This window comes from Lutra lutra, chromosome 2, assembly GCF_902655055.1.
Source record: "Lutra lutra chromosome 2, mLutLut1.2, whole genome shotgun sequence".
In the NCBI taxonomy this organism is placed as follows: domain Eukaryota; kingdom Metazoa; phylum Chordata; class Mammalia; order Carnivora; family Mustelidae; genus Lutra; species Lutra lutra.
Window position 1 is genome coordinate 36,655,343 of NC_062279.1, and position 18,684 is coordinate 36,674,026.

The 18,684-nt window shown below is 36.8% G+C and overlaps 1 protein-coding gene across 4 annotated transcripts in view; it reads left to right on the forward strand.

The window, feature by feature from the left end:
- Nucleotides 1-489: 489 nt before the first annotated feature.
- Nucleotides 490-18,684, forward strand: part of LOC125092772 (disintegrin and metalloproteinase domain-containing protein 5-like) — a 180,485-nt gene continuing 162,290 nt past the window's right edge. For 3 of the 4 annotated variants that reach the window (XM_047717149.1, XM_047717152.1, XM_047717151.1), the window contains exons 1-3: nt 490-731; nt 1,556-1,635; nt 12,212-12,267. In XM_047717149.1, coding sequence (XP_047573105.1) covers nt 677-731; nt 1,556-1,635; nt 12,212-12,267 — 191 coding nt within the window. In that variant the 5' untranslated portion in view covers nt 490-676. Of the gene's footprint in view, nt 732-1,555; nt 1,636-1,699; nt 1,938-12,211; nt 12,268-18,684 lie in introns of those variants that run through there. The other variant, XM_047717150.1, reaches the window with a different exon arrangement.

The window sequence follows — 18,684 nt, forward strand, 5'->3', positions numbered from 1 at the left end:
GGTCTAATCAAAGTGGTAAAAACTAGGGGCTTCAGGAAAACTAGTGTATCAATAATAATTTGAGATAGTAAAGGAGATTGTTTGGAAGAGTCTGTATTTGACAAGAGATTATACTGGGGTCTTCTGTATTCAACAGCTGTCCCATAATGGCTTATCGAACCAACTTGAGTTTATTAAAAGGCAACGGTTTTTTTTTTCTTCCTCCAAATATAAATATTTCACTTGTTTGGATGATATGTATATGTAATAGGAAGAGACTAACTTGCTATCATTTTTATCTTTGTTCTTTCTCTTCGCTGAAGCTAGAAATTACTTCAAAAATCGTTGGTCTAACTACAACATATAAACGAAAGCCTCAACCAGGCACGACTCTCATCTGAGAATCGAAAATTTCAGTCTTTTCTTCCTTAACAGTAAGCTCAAAGAGTGTGGGCATTCACAGTCCATCCTTAAGCTCTCCCCGGTCGGCCTGAAGTTGCGGCCACTGAGCTAAGCCACCTCCAGGAGCAGCAGAGCGAGCGCAGAGCCCTGGGCTTTCCAGAGGCAGCGCAGGCGCTTCCCTCTCCGGGAGCGCACTGGCAGCCGCGCTCCGTGGTCCTGCGCGAGCTGCGCCTCCAGCTCCGCAACGCTTCAACTGTTGTTACAACGCCAGCCCGACTCCCAAGACAGCGAAGCCATGTTCCTTCTTCTGGTCCTTCTCACCCGACTTGGAGAGCTGCACGCAGATCCCGGTAAATCCAGATGCTTGTTACCTCTTGCTAGCCAGGCTTGCAGGGGCTGGGGGCGAGGGCGGGGGCGGGGCGGACTGCCTTCGCTTAGAGACTGTATGCTTTAGTCCAGGCCACAGGCCCAGACCTTACCCCGGCCCCACGCTATTCCTACCCACTTTCTTCTAGGCCCTCCTCGGCGTCTATGGCCAAAAAAGCAGAGGTAGCCTCCAGGCAGAAAATATTTTCACGTCTCTGGGATGGTATTCTTGTCTATAAAATGGACAAAAATGAAATAATGGGGTCATTAACACAGACAGAATTTTGCTATTCTGGAAATAATTGAATCGCCATAAAAAACCTATTTGTTAGTGATTCCCTGATTTGGTGACTGCTGTCCTCCACCCGCTCCATTGAAAATTGCACATGACTATTGCATTTGGTATCCTGTACCTTTACCCTGCGAAACATCCCATTTTCTTGAACCTGTGTTTCTCTTTTCCACACCTCTTTTACAATATCATAATTTGTTATTCGGTGTTACCTAGCCAAACTGTCAAAATTGCCTAACTGGGGGTATCTCTCTCTCTTTCTCTTTCTCTCTCTATGTGTGTGGGCCTATCTGTGTGTAGAGATTGAGAGAGAGAGAAAATAAAAACTTGACATCTTGACGAGGGCCAAGAAATTTGTGGATAAGAACCACCAGATCAGACACACAGTGGAAAAGAAGGGTAGATACATAGACTATACCAAAATATTTTGGTAATGTAGAAAAAGAAATGTGGGATTGAATTTAGAAATGGATAATGTAGGAGTAGGTTGAAAATAACTGCCTATTTTTATTTTAGGTCCTCATAAAACATTTCTGCAGACCACAGTTCCAGAGAAGTTCTCATCATTTGATACAGAAGGAAATCCAGAAAATAATGTAATTGGGAAATGTTTTTATATCTTAAATTGTGTTAAGTTGCCTTTACTATCAAGACCAAAGTTGCTGAATGGAGGCAGGAACAGAATTCTTGGAGGTAGAGCTGGCAGCTGGAACTTGGTTCACAACAAGGAGCAATTTGAAGTGTATGAATATGTGTGACTTTCTATGTGTGTGTTTCTGTAGATGTGAAGGATTTTAAGGATAGGATCCATCAGGGCCAGAATGAGGGAGAAGCAGCACTTGACTCAGAAAATTTAAGGGAATGGCAAAAAATGAATTTCCCCGGGACCAGGATTAAGGTATAGCCAGTGGAGTAAGTCAGAGTCAGATACTGTCTTTCTTTAAAACTTGATCACTAGTTCATCATGGATTTTTTCCCTCTAATTTTGATTGTCTAAAATATAGTATTGAAATAGTATTCTTTTTTTTTTTTAATTGAGTTTTGCGGTCCTCTACTCCTAGCCCTCATGATTTCCTTCAACTACTTGCCTCAGCTTTCAGAGTCTGTGAGGAGCCTGAAAGATGATCTGTTAATTAGCTCATAGAAGAGCCTGGATATTATTCTTCTCTATTTCCCCAGGAAAATCTACTTCTCACATGGTTCCTTCTACCATAGGATAATCTAATGCTAGTCATAATTGCAGGTCCCCAAATTAATTTTTTTCTTTTTCGTGGTTTTTAAAACCTTCCTTCTGTGTTTTACATAAGGATACACTGTATCAGGGTTCTCCCTCCCCTATTATCTCTAGTTCTCTGAAGGTAAAACTCTCCTCCCCATATTCTATTTCTCTACGTTTTCTTTCTGAGTAGGGGGTTTTAATTACCACCCACCCTCCCCTGCCCCCACCTACCACGCACCAAGTGAATTCTCAGTCATGCAAAGTATATGAGTGCCACTCCAGGGGGTTTTGTGTTGTTGTTATTGTTGTTTTTTGTTTTTTTCTGATTGGAAAGAAGGAGCTCCATTGGACTTCTTGTTTAGTTTCCTTCTTCCTGATATTAATAATCCCAACCTTCTCTCTCTTTTATTTATCACTGAGGACAGATGATCTTTGAGTTCACCACTTGTCCAATCTCTAGCATTTTAAATTTAATAATATGAAAGTTCAATGTGTTTCTTTTAACTTTAACAATTTTAAAAGCTTTTAATATTTTTGCAACAGAAAAATATTCTTAATGTGGAATGTGATTATATTTTAATATATTCAATATAACATGAGGGAGGACCTGCAAAAGTTTAAGAATGCCTGGAAGGCACATAGAGACCTCCCAGATTTAAGAAATAAGAACATGGGTACCCAATTAATTCTGAATTATTTCTAATTGCCTATGCATATGTACAAAAAGATAAAGAAGTATTGCATGGGGCATACTAAATAATTTTAAATACTAAAAATTATTTGTTGTTCATCTGAAGCAAATTATAAGTATTGTTGATTAAGAAAAGAGGTGGAATTGAACCATAAGAAAAGCATTTATTTGGGGTCTCAGAATTGCATTTCAAGAAGCACAGATTCAGTAGCAACCCAAATTGTGTCCCCCCAGGGAACAACAAAAAAGGGTTTTTAAGACAAAAAGGGTTGCTCCTATATATTGTTGACAAAGAATTTTGATTAGTGTTAATGACAGAAAACTAATCTTGGCTGAATAGAATTGGTTGCTAAGACCATCACTAAGCAAAGCCTCTTCCTACAGCAAGTGTTTGATCTGAGTTATTGGAATATCAGCAGTTTGGCCCTGTTCACAGCTGTGGCCTAGTTCAGACATTCATGGTTCCACCCTGTGAAGATATGCATAAATCCCATTTCCTTAATGTCTTCCTGGATCCATTTTAAAGCCCCTTGACATAAGTGACTCCATTTGATTTCACCTTTCACAGTATCTAAATATGTACTTCTTTCTTGAATTGTATTTCCCTGATGATTTGACTTGCCTTATCAGTTCCTTGTTTTACAGAATTTGCTTATAAAACTCCTTGAAATTATTCCATCTAAATTGTAACATAGTTTCTACAGTGGTCACATAAAATTTATTTCATTCTTTTTCTCAATGAACATTTAGTGGTAAAAAAAACAAAACAAAACCCACTGGGCATTAGCACTGTGAAGTTAACAACTCTCATCATTGTTCTTCTTAGCTTGCTTTTGCATTCTTCACCATTATGTTGTATCTCTTAATTTTAAGACCATCTTTTAAAATGTTGCCTATTGACAAAACCAGAATATTGTCATCAAATTTTATTGCCTTCTTCTTCAACACTACACAGGATGATTCTACTTCTTCCCATGCTGGAAAACTATTTAATAACATCCAGATAAAAGAACTGAGTCCTTCAAGGGATTAGAACATTTCCAAAGATAGAGCAAGTGCTGTACCAATTATCCACTTCAAATTGGAGTTTCTCTTCCTAGTCCTAAAGAATATTTTCCCTTTTGAGAACAGACTTGACACCAGAGGGGTGCATTTTGAGGACAGGGCTCAATTCTCTCTTCAGCACAATTTTATACAGGGGAGCACTCCAGTATCACTGTTTGCTCTTCTTTCAGTTTGCGAAATCCTATTGCTAAAGAGATAACTCTGAACAAGAAGGACATAGGCCTCACTCACTGAGAGATTATTTTAAAAGTCAACAAGAATATTTTGGGCCTTGTTTTAGAATTAAAGCATGATTTCAGTGCTTCAAATAAATCGAGGATTCTCCCAACTGCAATTGTTCAAGAGAGCCAACAAGTTTGGTTAATGCAAGAGAATTGAAGAATATTGAACATCAGCAAAATCGTATCATAAAAACCTTTCACTCACTTCAAACAGCATAGATGATGAAGCAAAAGAGCAATACCTTGACAGTAACCTCACTGTCAAGGGAAAGGGCATCAGGTGCTCTTTGATATGGCAAGGACAGACAACACCTTAGAATCATTCATGTTTTCCTTCAGTTTCTCTCTCTCTCTCTTTTTTTAATTTATTTTTGCAAGAGAGAGAGAGAGCATGAGAGAGAGCACGAGTGAAGGGGAGGAGCAGAGGGAGAAGAAGACTCCCCGTCAAGCCGGGAGCCTGATAAAGGACTTAATCCCAGGACACTGCCTGGGTCATGACCTGAGCTGAAGGTAGATGCTTAACCAACTGAGCCACCCAGGTGCCCAGCTTCAGTTTCAAATAAACATTTTCTGCATATTTATACAAACACCCACAAAGTTTTTTGTTTTTTTTTTTTTTTTTTTTTTTTTTTTTTACTTATATTACCTCCACAAAAGCAGTACAGTTTTTCTCATTAACTCAGTAAGGGAGTCTCAGCAACAAGTCTCAGCAACAAGTTTGCTGTTTTCTTTGAGGTCTTCTTTGGAAGGGATTTTACTTTCAAATAGCCTTATAAACAGGCTCTGTTATCCTTTGAAAAATGCTGCACAAGCAAAGGAAATATTTTTTCTGCATTGTAGTTACTTGCATCTGAGGCTGTGCCCTAACAATTAACGTGTGTAGATCTCTGATGACTTACATAATTGCATGGGAAGCCATTATAATTCTTTAATTATCACAGTGGATTTCAACTGGGCACCTGAAATTTTGCTTGCAATTTTGGAGTCAGAAAATACTTCTGGTAATTATACATTCAAATAGTTATCTAAGTAGAATGATTGATCACACACTGTGTGCAAAACCATTATAGTATATGTTGCAATTCTTGTATCTTTCCAATTCTTAACCCTCAAAGAAGGTGTTGTATCACCTTCTTTGGTACTGTATGAGGAAATCACTCATCTCTTTTGCTTAGCCATTGGTATGTGTGGGTTTATATTTGACTTTCCACCATTTTTGATGTTAAACACACGTACGAAGAACTTCTAAGGGACCCTTTACCCCGTTGATAAAATTGTGTAGAATTTTGGCATTTGGGATTTAAAATATACATGAAAAATAGATAATAGTCCAAGATATTTAAAAAAGAAATGAAAATATTGAATTTGATGATCTCACAAGCTGTGCCAGTGAATCTGTCACAAGTCCAAATTCATAGATAATCATAAACGAGTTGAACCATTGAAAGGGTTGCAAACTTGTAAAACAGACAATACACTGAACTTGATAGGATTCAAAAAAATAATGAGCTTCCAGTTTACCTGTAAGGGCCAGTTGTAAACATAGCCTTCCTGAACAAACCCAGAGCTAATCTCACAGAAGGTTTGGAAAGGCTCATTTTCAGGGATTAGTGGGCTTTCAGAAGGGAGAATGTTTAGGTATGGGCATACTCTCAACTGTGTTAATATACTTGGTGGAGTAAGGCTCTTCTTGAACACATCTTCAGGGGAGTGAGGCATTTACTGGTGCTTCCCTAGGGTCTAGGGCTCTTACTGATTTGCTGACTTCCAGAAGCTAGTTATTTGTGTGTGGCTGTTGGTGACTGGCTGGTTTTCTGATTGTGTGCTCTGCCCAATTCTAACAGTGTTTACTTGTCCACGACTTGGGACTTTGGCCAAAGAAAGCCTTTCTCTTTCTTGAATATGAAAAACAAATATTTTTAATTCTGAGTCTTTCCTTTTGGATTTCCCTCAGACAAGTCTACATGGAGAGTTGAGAGATCACATAGATCTTTATTTCTGAAGGGATGATTTTTGGCTTGTATTGCCATTTAAATGATTTAAACACCAGATATTGTAGTGGAAAAGATCTCAGACTATGAAAGTTTTATAATTTATTGAAAAAAGCTGAATATAGAATATTTCAGGTGCTCTGACAAGGTCAGTACAGAGCACAGGATAAAAATTGTTAAACTAAGGACATATCCATATGACAGGATGCCCTGCAACTCTAAACACACACCAAGTTCTATTTAGGAATGAAAAAGAAATAATTTACTTGCACACTTCTGAGTGTCCTAAATGATTTTTTTTTAAATTTTATTTATTTATTTGACAGACAGAGATCACAAGTAGGCAGAGAGACAGGCAGAGAGAGGGGGGAAGCAGGCTTCTTGCTGAGCAGAGAGCCTGATGTGGGCTCGATCCCAGGACTGGGATCATGTCCTGAGCCAAAGGCAGAGGCTTTACCCCACTGAGCCACCCAGGTGCCCCTCCTAAATGATTTCTTTGAGTTAGATAAAGGAATTAATGGCAGCCAAGGCTTGTTGTTCCAAATCCTCACATGATTTGATCAAATAAAACACTCATCACCATCTGTTACACTAAAAAGGGGCCCACTTAGTTTAGTGGGCAAGGAAAGAAGTAATACTAAGTGCTTTTCCTTTTGTTTTTTCTTCCTTGGTTTCTGGGCTGAAAAGTACTAGGGTAAAACATTTTGCCCTAGAAACATATTAATAACAAATGTTGGTAAAATGATGATTCCTTTTAAAGCCCAAATTGACTGAGCCAAGGCTATTTAAGGGAACATTGGAACAATAAGGTAGAGTCGCAGGGTATTCTCCAACATGCCAAATGTATGCCAACCAAAGCTGCTCTTTACAGCCCCTCGGAACTTGATTTCTTTTAATATTCTTTGGTGTTCATGTCTTGGTATCTTATGGGGGTGGTGTAGTGTTTACATGTTGCTGAGTTTTATTTACATAATAATGTTTGGATACTTTTTCCCACCACAACCACCAGACTCCTTGTTCTATTTTAGATGAATTTTGTGAATGATGGTGATATACATAATTCCTTCCACAAGAACAACCAAAATGAATAATATGAAAAATCTTTTTCATCATTCCTGAAACTATAAGTTTTGATAATAGAGCAAACTAAAGAAAACATATCCATGTACAAAATATGACCTAGAATGTTTTTGAGATCCTTGCATCCCCCCAACCACCCTGCCCCCATATAAAAGAGTGAAGGTGGGAAATTCATTAATTTCTACTTAGTTAGGAACAATTATCAGTGTGCTGCAGAATGTCTGCCAATTCCTTCTGGCAATGATGTAATATGTTCATAAGAGGAATTTATATTTCAGTTTCTGTGATTAATTTGATTGAAATTTAGTGTTTTTGAAATACGGCAGAGAGCATGTTTTAGACCTTAGGCATAGATATATACAACACTCTTTCAATTTCATAGCACACTATGATTAATGGTCCCATTAAGCCCCTTATTATTGTAATTTTTCCCTTATTCCTGGTCCCCCTTCCCATTTCCTTTTTCCATCTAATGATAACCATATCCGTGTATTTGATATATTTCTTTATATCTGTATATACATTTGTATTATATTGCAGTAGACAGAATTCTGAGATGTTCTTCAAGAGTCCTACTTCTTGATGTGCACCCTGTATAATTCCCTCCTCTTGAGGATCAGTGAGACCTCTAGATATGATAGGGTGGTCATTGCATTTGTTACTTTTTTTTTTTTTTTTTTGGTGGAAGCTTTATTTATTTATTTATTTTTATTTGACAGACAGAGATCACAAGTAGGCAGAGAGGCAGGCAGAGAGAGAGGGGGAAGCTGGCTCCCCCCTGTGCATAGAGCCTGATGATGCGGGGCTCCATCCCAGGACCCTGGGATCATGACCTGGGCTGAAGGCAGAGGCTTCAACCCACTGGGCCACCCAGGTGCCCCTTGTGGGAGCTTTATATTCCTTGTAACATTTAGACCGTGATCTATCTGGATTTTTTTTTTTTTTTCCTATCGTGAGATAGAGAAGTCAAAGTTCATTGTTTTTTCTGTATGGATACTGAGCAGCATGTATGGAAGAGTGTTTATCCTCCTCAGATTACAGTGGTGACTTTACTGAAGATCAGATAAATACATATTTGTGGCACTCTCAGGATTTTTTATTCTGTGCCATTGGACTTTTGTTTAAAACTTTGGCCCATATTCCACTGCCTTAATTACTGTAGCTTTATAAGTCCATACAGGTTGGTGTAGACACCTCTACTTTTTTTTTTTTAAATATATTCTTGTCTTGACTATTCTAAGCTCAGTTAACTTGTTCATATCCACAAGTGACCTGCTATGATTTTACTGAGTTTTCATTGAATCTATGGATCAACTTAGGGGAAATTGAACAATTTTGAGTCTTCTAATTCATGTACCTATATATCTTTCCATGTATTTTAGGTTTTCTTTCAATAAGTCTTAGTAATTTTTGGTGTAGATGTCTTGAAAACCTTTTGTTATAGTTATTCTCAGTTTTTTTTGACATATTTTAATGCTGTGACATATGGTGGTGTTTCCTTCATTAATTTTCTAATTGCTACTTATCTATGAATAAAAGCTGGATTATCAAAAGTTGATGAGAATTGTTTTATTATCCTTCATGTGAGATATTTTGATAAATGTTATATGTGCATTTGAATATTTCTTTTTAAGTGATTATGTGTAGTGTTGCATTATATGTCAGAGAATTTTAATTGACAGTGCTGTCCGAATCTTTGTAGCCCTACTGATATTTCTCTTGGTCCTTAACGTAACTGATGTAATTATAAAATCACATATACTTTTGAATTGAATATAATTTTTCTTAGTTTCATCAATTTTTGTTTTATATATTTTGGGGATATAATATTAATTGTGTGAAATGTTTAAGATATAGAATTTTAACTTTTAATTAATGCTTTTGTCATTATAAAATGTCCACCTTTGTTTCTTATAATTCATTTTCAATTTTATTATATTGCTTGCTATTAATATAGCCACACTTTCTTTTGGGTATTGTTTGCATAGTAGAATTTTTAATCCTTTTATTTTCAGTCTTTTATGTTTAAAATGCTTCTATTTATGAAGTGTATAATATTAACAATTTTTTTCAAGGTTTGTTTTACTTATTTATTGGAGAGAGAGAGAAAGAGCAAATTGGAAGAGAGAGATCTCAAGCAGAGTCTGTGCTGAGTGTGGAGCCCAATGCAGGACTGGATTCCATGAGCCTGCTATCATGACCCCAGCTGAAATCGAGTTACCCGCTTAACTGACTAAAACCCAGAAGCACCCCATATAATTATTATTTTTAAACCCACTTTGTTTTTCTTAATTTTTCCTTTCCTCTGTTGTTTATAATCCATGATGTGATTATTATCCTAATTTATCTTTTTAGGCTATTATTGATGCATTCTTTTATTACTCTTTTAATGACTACCCTTGTGATTACTAAATTTATATTTTTACCATTCCCTGAATAACTCGTGGACCTTAAAACTTTACTCCTTATTTATGTTCTTTTTGTCATTTGTGCCATTATTATCTACTTTACAACTATGTATTTTTTAATGCCAAAAGCACTTATTATCACTATTCAAAACAAATGATATTCACTTAAATTTACCGGCAACTTACTTTCTCCTATGGTTTTCATTCTCTTACATTTTTCATGATTCTATCTTGAAGCAATTTCCTATTTATAAAAAGAACACAGTATTTTTAGTATTTTTTTCAGTGCAGGTGTGCTGGCAATGAATTCTCTCATTTTCTTTTTGAAGAAATATGTTTATTTTGCTTGCACATCTGCTGGGTATTTTTCCTGGATATAAGCTCTTGGTTGACTATCATTTTCTTTCAGGACTTTAAAGATGTCATTCCTTTGCCTGCTAGTGTTCGTCGTTTCTGTGGGAGATTTAGGCATACTTATTTAAAAGTCTTTTGGAAATAATGTTCCGTTTCTCTCTTGTTGCTGTTTAAATATGTGTTTCTGTCTTTTTGTTTCAGTTGTTTGAGTATGATATGCCTAGGTTTGTTTTCTTTGTATTCATTCTGTTTTGGATTAATAAGAGTAGGAGAGTGTGGGTTGATACCTTTCATAATAAGCTTTGGAAAATCTCGGGATTAATTCCTCAAATTTTTCTTTCCTGGTCTCTATCTTCTCTTGTTTTTCTTGGACTATAATTACATGAATGTTAGAGGTTTTTAATGGGTTACACTTCTCTTATTTTCTTCTTGGCATTTTTTTCTTTGTACTTCAATCTGAATATTTTCTACTTATTGGTATTCCTGTTTGCCAATTCTGTCTTCTACTCCATCTGATCTTCTGTCAAACCCTTTCTATTGAATTTTTAGTAGCAGGTATTACATTTTTTCTGCTCTAGAATTTCAGTTTGTTTATTAGATATTCTACCTTTCTGAAATTCTCCATATTTTTCTCACAAGTCATGGTTAATATACATATTACCTGTAGCTTTGTTATAACTCCCTATTTTTTTTATTTGATTTTTGGTAATTTGATCCTGTTATTGTGCATTTCTTATAATTTTTTATTGAAAATAGGTGTATTGCTTTCAAAGGAATGCTTAAAAAGTAACACAAGCCATGTGGCTTAATCAACAGAAATGTTATTGTCTCACAGTTCAACAAAAGAGGGTAGAAGTCCAAGATCAGAATGTTGGCAGGGTTGGTTCTTTCTGAAGACTGGGAGGAGGAATCTGCCTCAGGCATCTCTCCTTGGCTTATGATAGAGTCTTCTCCTTGCATATCTTCACATGGCATTCCCCTTTGTGTATGTCTGTGTTTAAATTTCCCCTCTTTATAAGGACACCATTCATATTGGATTAAGACCCAACCTAGTAACCTAACTTAACTACTTCTATAAGGATGCTATCTTTAAATAAAATCATATTCCAAGGTCCTTGGTTAAGAATTCACAAATAAATTTGGAAGGAGGGAGACAATTCAACCCAAACATTTGGATGTTGTGTTTGAAACATTATAGAAGCTCTAGATGATGTCTTTGAAGTTTCTTTTCTCTTCCTGACAATTTTGTACATTTCTTATTTACATTCTGGGTTGTTTTGTTTTGTTTTGTTTTGTAAGCTATGTGGATTTAAAATTTTATTGATGCTATCATATTCCCTTTTATTTTTCATCATATTTGTTTAATAATGGTATTTTTAGAGGGACAATTCTCAGGATCCTCACCAGATTTCTACAGTGTCATTCAAATGACTCTCCAGAACATTTATCTGTTGCAAAGACTCTTGTGGTGTTATAATACAAAGTTGAGGACCTGAAAACTTTTCAATGGCTATTTCTCTTGTTAAAATAATTTTTTAAAATTAACAAAATAAATAATTTTGTGAATCTTTTATTTTCTCTTGTCTTATGGTGGGTTCTCTGGATATGTCTCTGCTCCTCCTCTCTCGTCTCCTACATTCTATTCCAGAGGCATGCCATTGCTTATGTGGATAAGCAAAGTGCAATGGTACTTACTATGTTATATTGCTAGAGGTATAGTGCATTTCTTATAGTGCTCTCTTTTAGGAGTATTTCTTCCATGGAGTAGTATTTCTTCCAATTTACTTTTTGGTAGGTCTGGGAGTAAACAAGTAATATGTTCTTTCAAGTGACGTACTATCTTTGGTATTTGCTTCGGGCATAGTGAAGGGTGATATATGTCTAAGCCAAAGGATAATAATCATCAGGTAAACTTTTCCCTAAGAAATGTTAGGGTGAATAATAGGCCTGTGGGGACTAGTATGTAGTTCTCAATTTAGAATTCTAAAGCTTTGGATATCACACAGCAAGGGAAGCATATATAATGGTTATACAATAATTATTAATTTTATCAGTATTTTTTAAAGCATAACTCAGAAAATACATTATTTAGGATAAATTATTTGCAAGTATTATTCTGATTTTTTGGATACTCATGTTACAGATTGCTTATATCATTACAATAAAAGGAAAGCCATATTTTGTCCATCTCACAAAACAGTAAGTAACTATTTTATCCTTTCAAATTTTAATTGTTTGGTTTCTTGATTTTTGAAAATAGGTATGAATATAATCATTTCAATTGAAACGTGTACTGATATCTGTATGTATGTGTTACTAATTGTTTACTGATTTTTGGGTAAAAGCACAGGTATACAAAGGTAAACCAAGGTAAACAGTGAATTTGCATATTCAGACAAACTAATGGAGAAAGGGGGAATTTTATTATAATATAGTATTGTAATAAATGTGTAAATAATATTCTTTGGAAATCAAGGAAGGTTTTTTGGAAAGAGGTAAAAGATAATTTGTAGCTTGACAGAAGATACCTTGTGAGCTCTGTAAAGAAATGAGGTAGTTCAGAGATTTCCTCTGTTTAGAGGAAATCATCTGCAAAACATGGGGGTTTGAGACAGTGAATTCTGTGGTGTGCAAGAAGTCCACATGAATTACTAAGGAGTGTATTTCTGGAGGATAGAAATAAGAGATTTTGGAAAATAGGCAGGAGCCAGGTTGTAGAAGATCTGTAATGCTATGATAAGGATATTGGAAGCCAAAAATGTTTTGAAGCATGTACTTTACAGTCTCATTGAGAGTTTAGGTGGTTTTTAAGGAAGCAGAAGTTGAGGTAAGGTATCTGATTATAAACATGAGTAATGATGGTGGCTTGAACAATGGCATTGGTCATAGAACAGGAAAGAAAAATTCAGTAGACTTCAAAGGTGGATTTGTTAGAGTGATTGAGAAAAACTGTGGATAATTTAGTTGTTGCTTAAGAAAATGGGTAGTTTATAATTAATTAAATGAGAAACAAGTGAAATATATGTGTGAGGAAGGGGAGAGTTTGGTTTGCAGTGCCTTATAAGATATCCAAGTGGAGGGCACCTGGGTGGCTCAGTGGGTTAAGCCGCTGCCTTCGGCTCAGGTCATGATCTCAGGGTCCTGGGATCGAGTCCCCCACCGGGCTCTCTGCTCAGCAGGGAGCCTGCTTCCCTCTCTCTCTCTCTCTCTCTGCCTGCCTCTCCGTCTACTTGTGTTCTCTCTCTGTCAAATAAATAAATAAAATCTTAAAAAAAAAAAAGATATCCAAGTGGATTTTCTCCATTAACTATATGAATACAGGAATTTGAATCTCCGAGGAGAGGATGACAAAAGGATATAGATTTAGCAGTAATCAGTAGTTTGGCTGTAATATAGGAAAAGAGTTTATAGAGTGCTTATAGACTGGTGACTGAAGACTGAATCCTAAAAAACATCAATATTTCTGAGATAAGGATAATAAAAAAGAGTGGCCAACATGGAAGATCAAGCTGGAAGGGTTAGGGAGGTAAGAAGAGAAGCAGAAGAGTGATGTGTGATATAAATTAAGTGATTAGACTAACTGGTCAGAGTTTTCAAAATAATGGCTGAAGTCCAAGGCAATGATTTTAAAATTGCCTTTTGGATCTGACATTGTGGTGGCTTTGAATCTTTTCCAGAGTGGTTTCAGGGTGAATAAGAATTGATAAAGTGGATAAACTATGTGTAGACTACTCTTTTGGTAGAATCCGTTGAGAATTGAAAATATATAAAGAACAGTGAGAGTAGGAAACAAGGTCAAGGGAGAATTATTTATGAAGGTGATGGTTTCATAATAAACCTTTTAATAGGACTAAAGTAAAAAAAAAACAATAGAGAGGAATAGTTTGAAATAACAGGATTGGAAAAGTATTTTCAATATATGGCATAGATGGGATAGGTAGCACAAGTGTAAGGGTGTGCTTTCAACAACAGAAGTAGTTATTTTCTGGAAATAAAGAGAAGGAATGAGGATGGGTACAGGTGATCTGAAACCAAAGTGACTTGTAGGTTACATGGGATGATTGGCAGGAGAAGTGTCAAGATTCTTAATTGTTACTGAGGAGAATGAAGGAAAATCTGACAATGGTTATTGGGACCTTGGTACTTACTTAAGCTTAGCGAATATGAATATGTAGTAATGCCAAGAAAACCTTTTTATTTTTTAATTTTATTTTGTTTTTTTATGTTGGAGCATTTTTTTTCCTTTTTTAAAATTTAATTTTATTTTTTCAGTGTTCCAAGATTCAGTGATTATGCACCACACCCAGTGCTGCATGCAGTACCTGCCCTGCTTAATACCCACCACCGGGCTTACCCATAACCCTCACCTTCCTCCCCTCCAAAGCCCTCAGTTTGTTTCAGAGTCCACAGTCTCTCATGGTTCCTCCTCCCCTCCTGATTTCTCAAATTCACTTTTCCTTTCCTTCTCCTAATGTCCTCCATGTTATTCCTTATGCTGCTCAAGTAAGTGAAACCATATGATAATTGACTCTCTCAGCTTTATTTTACTCAGCATAATCTTTTCCTGTCCCATCCATGTTGATACAAAAGTTGGGTATTCATCCTTTCTGATGGAGGCATAATACTCCATTGTATATATGAACCATATCCTCTTTACCCATTCAACATTTGAAGGGCATCTTGGCTCTTCCCACAGTTTGGCGATTGTGGCCATTGCTGCTATGAACATTGAGGTACATATGGCTCTTCTTTTCACCAAATCTGTATCTTTGGAGTAAATTCCCAGTAGTGCGGTTGCAGGTCCTTGAGTAGCTCTATTTTTCATTTCTTAAGGAATCTCCAGACTGTTTTCCAAAGTGGCTGTGCCAAGTTGCATTCCCCCCAACAGTGTAAGAGGGTTTCCCTTTCTCCACATTCTCTTCAACACTTGTTTCTTGTCTTGTTAATTTTGGCCATTCTAACTGGTTTAAGGTGGTATCTCAGTGTGGTTTTGATTTGAATCTCCCTGATGACTAAAGATGATGAACATTTTTTCATGTGTCTGTTAGCCATTTGTATGTCCTTTTTGGAGAAGTTCCTGTTCTTGCCTTCTGCCATTTTTTGACATGATTATCTGTTTTGTGTGTGTTGAGTTTTAGGAGTTCTTTATAGATTTTGGATATCAGCCCTTTGTCTGTAGTGTCATTTGCGAATCTCTTCTCCCATTCTGTGGGTGGCCTCTTTGTTTTGTTGGCTGTTTCCTTTGCTGTGCAGAAGCTTTTTATCTTCATTGAAGTCCCAAAAGTTCATTTTTGCTTTTGTTTCCTTTGCCTTTGGAGACATGTCTTGAAAAAGTTGCTGTGGCCGATGTTGAAGAGGTTATTGCCTATGTTCTCCTCTAGGATTTTGATAGATTCCTGCTTCACATTGAGGTCTTTTATCCATTTCAAGTTTGTCTTTGTATATGGTGTAAGAGAATGGTTGAGTTTCTTTCTTCTATGCATAGCTGTCCAATTTCTCCAGCACCATTTATTGAAGAGACTGTCTTTTTTCCACTGCGTATTTTTTCCTGCTTTGTTGATTATTTGACCTTAGCATTGCAGGTCCATATCTGGGCTCTACTCTGTATTTTTGGTCTATGTGTCTGTTTCTGTGTCAGTACCATGCTGTCTTGGTGATCACAGCTTTGTAGTAAATCTTGAAACCAGGCAATGTGATGCCTCAGCTTTGTTTTTCTTTTTCACATTTCCTTATCAATTCAGGGTCTTTTATGGTTCCATACAAATTTTAGGACTGTTTGTTCAAGCACTTTGAAAAATGCCAGTGGAATTTTGATCGGGATGGCATTGAAAGTATAGATTGCTCTGGGCAGTATAGACATTTTAACAATATTTATTCTTCCAATCCATGAGCATGGAATACATTTCCATCTTCTTTTTTCTTTTTAAAATTTTTTTTCTATTTTTTTATAAACATAATGTATTATTAGCTCCAGGGGTACAGGTCTGTGAATCGCCAGGTTTACACACTTCACAGCACTCACCATAGCACATACCCTCCCCAGTGTACATAACCCCACCACCCTCTCCCGACCCCCCTCCCCCCAGCAACCCACAGTTTGTTTTGTGAGATTAAGAGTCTCTTATGGTTTGTCTCCCTTCCGATCCCATCTTGTTTCATTCATTCTTTTCCTACTCCCCAAACCCCCCACGTTGACTCTCAACTTCCTCATATCAGGGAGATCATATAATAGTTGTCTTTCTCTGATTGACTTATTTCGCTAAGCATAATACCCTCTAGTTCCAGCCACATCATCACAAATGGCAAGATTTCATTTCTTTAGATGGTTGCATAGTATTCCATTGTATATATATATCACATCTTCTTTATCCATTCATCTGTTGATGGACATCTAGGTTCTTTCCATAGTTTGGCTATTGTGGACATTGCTGCTATAAACACTCCAGTGCACGTGCCCCTTCGGATCACTACGTTTGTATCTTTAGGGTAAATACCCAGTAGTGCAATTGCTGGGTCATAGAGTAACTCTATTTTCAACTTTTTGAGGAACATTCATGCTGTTTTACAGAGTGGTTGCGTAAGCTTGCATTCCTACCAACAGTGTAGGAGGGTTCCCTTTTCTCCGCATCCTCGCCAGCATCTGTCGTTTACTGACTTGTTAATTTTAGCCATTCTGACTGGTGTGAGGTGGTATCTCATTGTGGTTTTGATCTGTATTTCCCTGATGCCGAGTGATATGGAGCACTTTTTCATGTGTCTGTTGGCCATCTGGATGTCTTCTTTGCAGAAATATCTGTTCATGTCCTCTGCCCATTTCTTGATTGGATTATTCTAAGGATGTTGAGATTGCTAAGCTCTTTATAGATTTTGAATACTAGCCCTTTATCTGATATGTCGTTTGCAAATATCTTCTCCCATTCTGTCAGTTGTCTTTTGGTTTTGTTAACTGTTTCCTTTGGTGTGCAAAAGCTTTTGATCTTGATGAAATCCTAATAGTTCATTTTTGCCCTTCCTTCCCTTGCCTTTGGCACTGTTCCTAGGAAGAAGTTGCTGAGGCTGAGGTCGAAGAGGTTGCTGCCTGTATTCTCCTCAAGGATTTTGATGGATTCCTTCCTCACATTGAGGTCCTTTATCCATTTTGAATCTATTTTCATGTGTGGTATAAGGAAATAGTCCAGTTTCATATTTCTGCATGTGGCTGTCCAATTTTCCCAAAACCATTTGTTGAAGAGACTGTCTTTTTTCCATTGGACATTCTTTCCTGCTTTGTCAAATATTAGTTGACCATAGAGTTGAGGGTCTATTTCTGGGCTCGCTCTCTATTCTGTTCCATTGATCTATGTGTCTGTTTTTGTGCAAGTACCATACTGTCTTGATGATGACAGCTTTGTAATAGAGATTGAAGTCTGGAATTGTGGTGCCACCAACTTTGGCTTTCTTTTTCAATATCCTTTGGCTATTCGAGGTCGTCTCTGGTTCCATATAAATTTTAGGATTATTTGTTCCATTTCTTTGAAAAAAATGGATGGGATTTTGATAGAGATTGCATTAAATGTGTAGATTGCTTTAGGTAGCATAGACATTTTCACAATATTTGTTCTTCCAATCCAGGAGCATGGAACATTTTTCCATTTCTTTGTGTCTTCCTCAATTTCTTTCATGAGTACTTTATAGTTTTCTGAGTATAGATTCTTTGCCTCTTTAGTTAGGTTTATTCCTAGGTATCTTATAGTTTTGGGTGCAATTGTAAATGGGATAGACTCCCTAATTTCTCTTTTTTCTGTCTTGTTGTTGGTGTAAAGAAGTGCAACTGATTTCTGTGCATTGATTTTATATCCTGACACTTTACTGAATTCCTGTACAAGTTCTAGCAGTTTTGGAGTGGAGTCTTTTGGGTTTTCCACATATAGTATCATATCATCTGCAAAGAGGGATAGTTTGACTTCTTCTTTGCCGATTTTGATGCCTTTAATTTCCTTTTGTTGTCTGATTGCTGGGGCTAGGACTTCTAGTACTATGTTGAATAGCAGTGGTGATAATGGACATCCCTGCCGTGTTCCTGACCTTAGCGGAAAAGCTTTCAGTTTTTCTCCATTGAGAATGATATTTGTGGTGGGTTTTTCATAGATGGCTTTGATAATATTGAGGTATGTGCCCTCTATCCCTACACTTTGAAGAGTTTTGATCAGGAAGGGATGCTGTACTTTGTCAAATGCTTTTTCCGCATCTATGGAGAGTATCATATGGTTCTTGTTCTTTCTTTTATTAATGTGTTGTATCACACTGATTGATTTGCGGATGTTGAACCAACCTTGCAGCCCTGGAATAAATCCCACTTGGTCGTGGTGAATAATCCTTTTAATGTACTGTTGAATCCTATTGGCTAGTATTTTGGCGAGTATCTTTGCATCTGTGTTCATCAAGGATATTGGTCTGTAGTTCTCTTTTTTGATGGGATCCTTGTCTGGTTTTGGGATCAAGGTGATGCTGGCCTCATAAAATGAGTTTGGAAGTTTTCCTTCCATTTCTATTTTTTGGAACGGTTTTGGAGAATAGGAATTAGTTCTTCTTTAAATGTTTGGTAGAATTCCCCCGGGAAGCCATCTGGCCCTGGGC